The following is a 3,594-nucleotide window of genomic DNA, read 5'->3' as shown; positions in this document are numbered from 1 at the left end:
GATAAATCCAGTTCAGATTTCGCATAATTCTTTTGAAGAGGTTTTTTTTTTTGTTTTATTTACTTGAATTTTACACCAGATTTATCTTTTCTTCCTTTTTTTCTTGATTTTTTAATTTTATTAAAATAGAATCTTTGGCGCTTTTATTTTGATTAATTTTTTATTTAAATTATGACTAGAAAGAAATAATTTGATTGGGATAATCCTTTAATCTTATATGTTTTATATGTATCAAAAGAAAATTTGAATTCCGAAAAGAACTAAAGTTTCAGATTTACTTTCTTTTATTTAAAGTGAGCAATATCATATACCATTATAAAAATATCTTAATTTTTTTTCTAACACTAATCATCTTGTGATTATTTTTTAGATACCCTAGACCTTAAAAATATGATCTTACCTTCAATCCCATTCTATCGATATGACCCTAAATCAATCTTACATAAAATCATAATCTGATAAATTATGGCTATATTTAGGTTGTCATCCAAGTATCTATGGTTCGAGCTCCAATTATGACGAATTTATAGGAATTTTTTTTCCAAGTGGACACGCAACTAAAGAATGCACACTTCTTGATTTAACTTCATGATCGATGAGAAATTTCCGTAAGGCAAGGCCTGAATTAATCATAATATATAATCTCATAAATTATGTGTTGTACTACAAATCTTTAGGAGTATTTTGGAGAATTATCTTAGGAATCCATTTGCACTCTCTTGTCCAACCTGATTTAGACAAATGAAAAATTCTTCCAAAGTTTGTTTTTTTAGAGTAATGCAGGTATCCGGCCTTCGAGTTGCATGCGTATGGTACCTGCGAAAAAATCGAACCCTGGCAGTTTTTTGCAAAGAGAGTTCTGCCTTGTGTCGACCGCCCTCTTTGTATATTTTTTATATGCGAATAATGAAAAGTAATTGAATCGATGAGTAGTGACACAGTGACCGATCCGCGCTCAAAATGAAGAAACGCTTTTTGTGGAATTTGTTTTGTTTTTTTCTTTAATTTAAAACTACCTTCATTTAGACCTCGAAGGGTTTGGCCGAGGAACTCCGCCTCGATGGCTACCGCCGCACCTCCACCGTCCAAGCGCCGTCGGCAGGACCACGATAAGGCAATCAGCGAGAGCTCCGCAACGAAGGGGAAAACGCCTCTGGTGGTCTTCGCACATGGCGCCGGAGCCCCGTCCACTTCCGAGTGGATGCTCAGGTGACACGCCGATTCCTCTTCCTATTTGTACCAATCGAGTCTGCTTCTTGGTTGACGAAAATCAGAAGGTTACTGATGCTGCAGTTTTTATCGGTGAATATACCTATTTTCTTCTCTTTGTTTCTGTCCGAATCGTCATATGCAATTCTTAATCAAAGGGGGAAAAAAATTCCCCTTTCTTTCGGTTATAACAGACTTAAGCATTATTCTGAGTCGTTTTCAAGTGATCTCGTTGAGATCGAGTGATGCTTACACCTTTAGGAGTTCCTTTACTGACTTAAGATCTTACTGGTTCTCCTTTCAGATGGAAGAAAAAGATAGAGGAAGAATTGAATGCCATTGTTGTCACTTTTGACTATCCCTGTGAGTTTTTCCCCCCCCTGGAATGATTCATTAAATGTTTCTTTATGGAATTGACTGTGTTGGAATCAGACAATCAGCTCTAAAGATATAAACTCCTTTGCTCATTGGACAAATAATACTTACTCTGGTTATCAGCAAATTGTTTGTAAAAGAAATCTCTATGTTTTTCTTTAAACTTGATGAGGAAGATATGCTCCTCAATATGGAAAAAGGTGGTCCTGCACATGGCTTACTTGGTTTGCAGATATATCTGGTGGAAAACGCAAGGCTCCTCCCAAGGCAGAAAAGTTAGTCGATCATCACTTGGATGTTGTAAAAGATGCAGTTAGCAAACATCCTGGGCATCCTCTTGTTTTGGTAGGAAAGTCCATGGGATCAAGGTAACGAACCTCTTTATCGGGACAATCAGCTAATTCTGTGTTCTTTTTGTTCATGTTAATCTTTACTTTACACTTGTCGTTCTGATAGAGTGAGCTGCATGGTGACTACAAAAGAAGATATCCCTGTCGCAGCAATTGTTTGCTTGGGCTATCCTCTAAAGGTGCCTATATTTTCCTTATAGCATCGATTAAATAAGTTCTGAAAGCCATGCGAGTCTATTCTTGATGAAAAAGCAATAAGAATTATTGTGTGACTGAGAAGATCTTGATCGATTGATTTTCTCCCTCTCTTGGTTCCTTTGAAGGTTTCAATTGGCTACTGTTTGAGTTTGGCTTCTTAGTTCTTAGGTCTCAAGTTGAATGTCTTGTATTGCAAAAACAACAAAGTAATTGAATCAGCATTTGAAAAGTAAGATCCATGATGAATATGTTCCTCTACTTGCTAGTCTTTTGATCTCTCAAAATTGTTTAGAGTTATAAACACAATTTTGATTGCACTAAACCCGTCATCCACTCTTTACTTTGATGATGTAATAATTGATGAAGTCTTCACTACTTAATGTCTTAATCCTGCATTCATTTCAACCAGAAATGATCTTTTGTAACTCAAAAGGTTGCATACATCCATCAGTTTGATTGTGCTTCTCTTACACATCCCAACTAACTCTCCAGTTGAATGGAGCATGTATTCAGCTTATTATCATGTGTTTTAGGGAATCAATGGAGCAATCCGTGATGAGACTTTGTTGCAGCTAGAAACTCCAACTATGTTCGTGCAGGTCTGATTCATGGACACTGTGTTGTTTTTTATTCAGAAGATGCTAGCTCGGGCCTTATTCGTTTCTTCTGCTATGTTATCTACTGACCCAAAAATGGACATCAATACAGGGAAGCAAGGATGGTTTATGCCCACTGGATAAGCTGGAAAACACTCGAAAGAAAATGAAGTGTCCCAGTGTGCTGCATGTAATTGATGGAGGTGATCATTCGTTCAAAATTGGAAAGAAGCAACAACAGTCAACTGGGGTGGGTCAAGATGAAGCTGAACAAGGAGCTCTGAAAGCAATGGCTGAATTTGTCAGCAAGTCTATCCCCGAAGAAGAGGGACGTGTATGAGACACTTTAAATCTAATGTAGTTATCATCTGGCCGTTTTCATTTTGGTGCAACATTTATGTAACTTATGAATGGTGGATATTTTGAAGTACTCTATGCATGGCATACGCTACTGATAAACGTCTCAAATGCTTGGCTTGGTGGTGCGTCGTTCCTTAGGCAATGCAGATTTTTCTTCTTGCTGTTTTCATGTATCAATAATGGTTGCTGACCCTGTCTTTTCTTCTCCAACAGATCATGCAGATCCTCGAAGCTTATCAATGGTCACTCTCTCCATTCTCTGCATCGCGATCACTCTGACAGCATTCGTCAATCCCCCAGCGAAGAACAGAACACTACCGGATAAGCACAGCCAAATTCAAGCATGCCCCTGCCCACAAGGAAACAGGATAAGTAAAAGTAGGTTTGTGACAGCTGATAAACAACTGATCACCATTAAATGGATTGAACCAAACACGCCATGATCGTTGAGAACTCCGGCGACCAAGAACAACAAGCTTCACACTAGCAGAGGAAGCTGAATGCAC

At 37.9% G+C, this 3,594-nt stretch overlaps 1 protein-coding gene across 1 annotated transcript; it reads left to right on the top strand.

Moving 5' to 3' along the window:
- The first annotated feature begins 997 nt into the window (after positions 1–997).
- LOC122053412 (KAT8 regulatory NSL complex subunit 3-like) lies at positions 998–3,206 on the top strand. Its single transcript, XM_042615457.1, has 6 exons — positions 998–1,209; positions 1,514–1,572; positions 1,817–1,952; positions 2,041–2,113; positions 2,666–2,731; positions 2,841–3,206. The coding sequence occupies exons 1-6, from the start codon at positions 1,061–1,063 to the stop codon at positions 3,066–3,068; spliced, it is 711 nt and encodes a 236-aa protein (XP_042471391.1). The 5' UTR covers positions 998–1,060; the 3' UTR covers positions 3,069–3,206.
- The last annotated feature ends 388 nt before the right edge of the window (positions 3,207–3,594 follow it).

This window comes from Zingiber officinale, chromosome 3A (genome assembly GCF_018446385.1).
Source record: "Zingiber officinale cultivar Zhangliang chromosome 3A, Zo_v1.1, whole genome shotgun sequence".
Classification (NCBI taxonomy): Eukaryota; Viridiplantae; Streptophyta; class Magnoliopsida; order Zingiberales; family Zingiberaceae; genus Zingiber; species Zingiber officinale.
The sequence above is the reverse complement of the archived record's forward strand: the minus strand, read 5'-3'. Positions and strand labels throughout refer to the sequence as shown.

Bases quoted from the DNA above. Each gene is read 5' to 3' on its own strand.
- LOC122053412 (XM_042615457.1), top strand. From the start codon at position 1,061: ATGGCTACCGCCGCACCTCCACCGTCCAAGCGCCGTCGGCAGGACCAC. The intron at 1,210-1,513 runs GTGACACGCCGA...TTCTCCTTTCAG, and splicing joins ACTTCCGAGTGGATGCTCAG to ATGGAAGAAAAAGATAGAGG. The intron at 2,732-2,840 runs GTCTGATTCATG...ACATCAATACAG, and splicing joins CTCCAACTATGTTCGTGCAG to GGAAGCAAGGATGGTTTATG.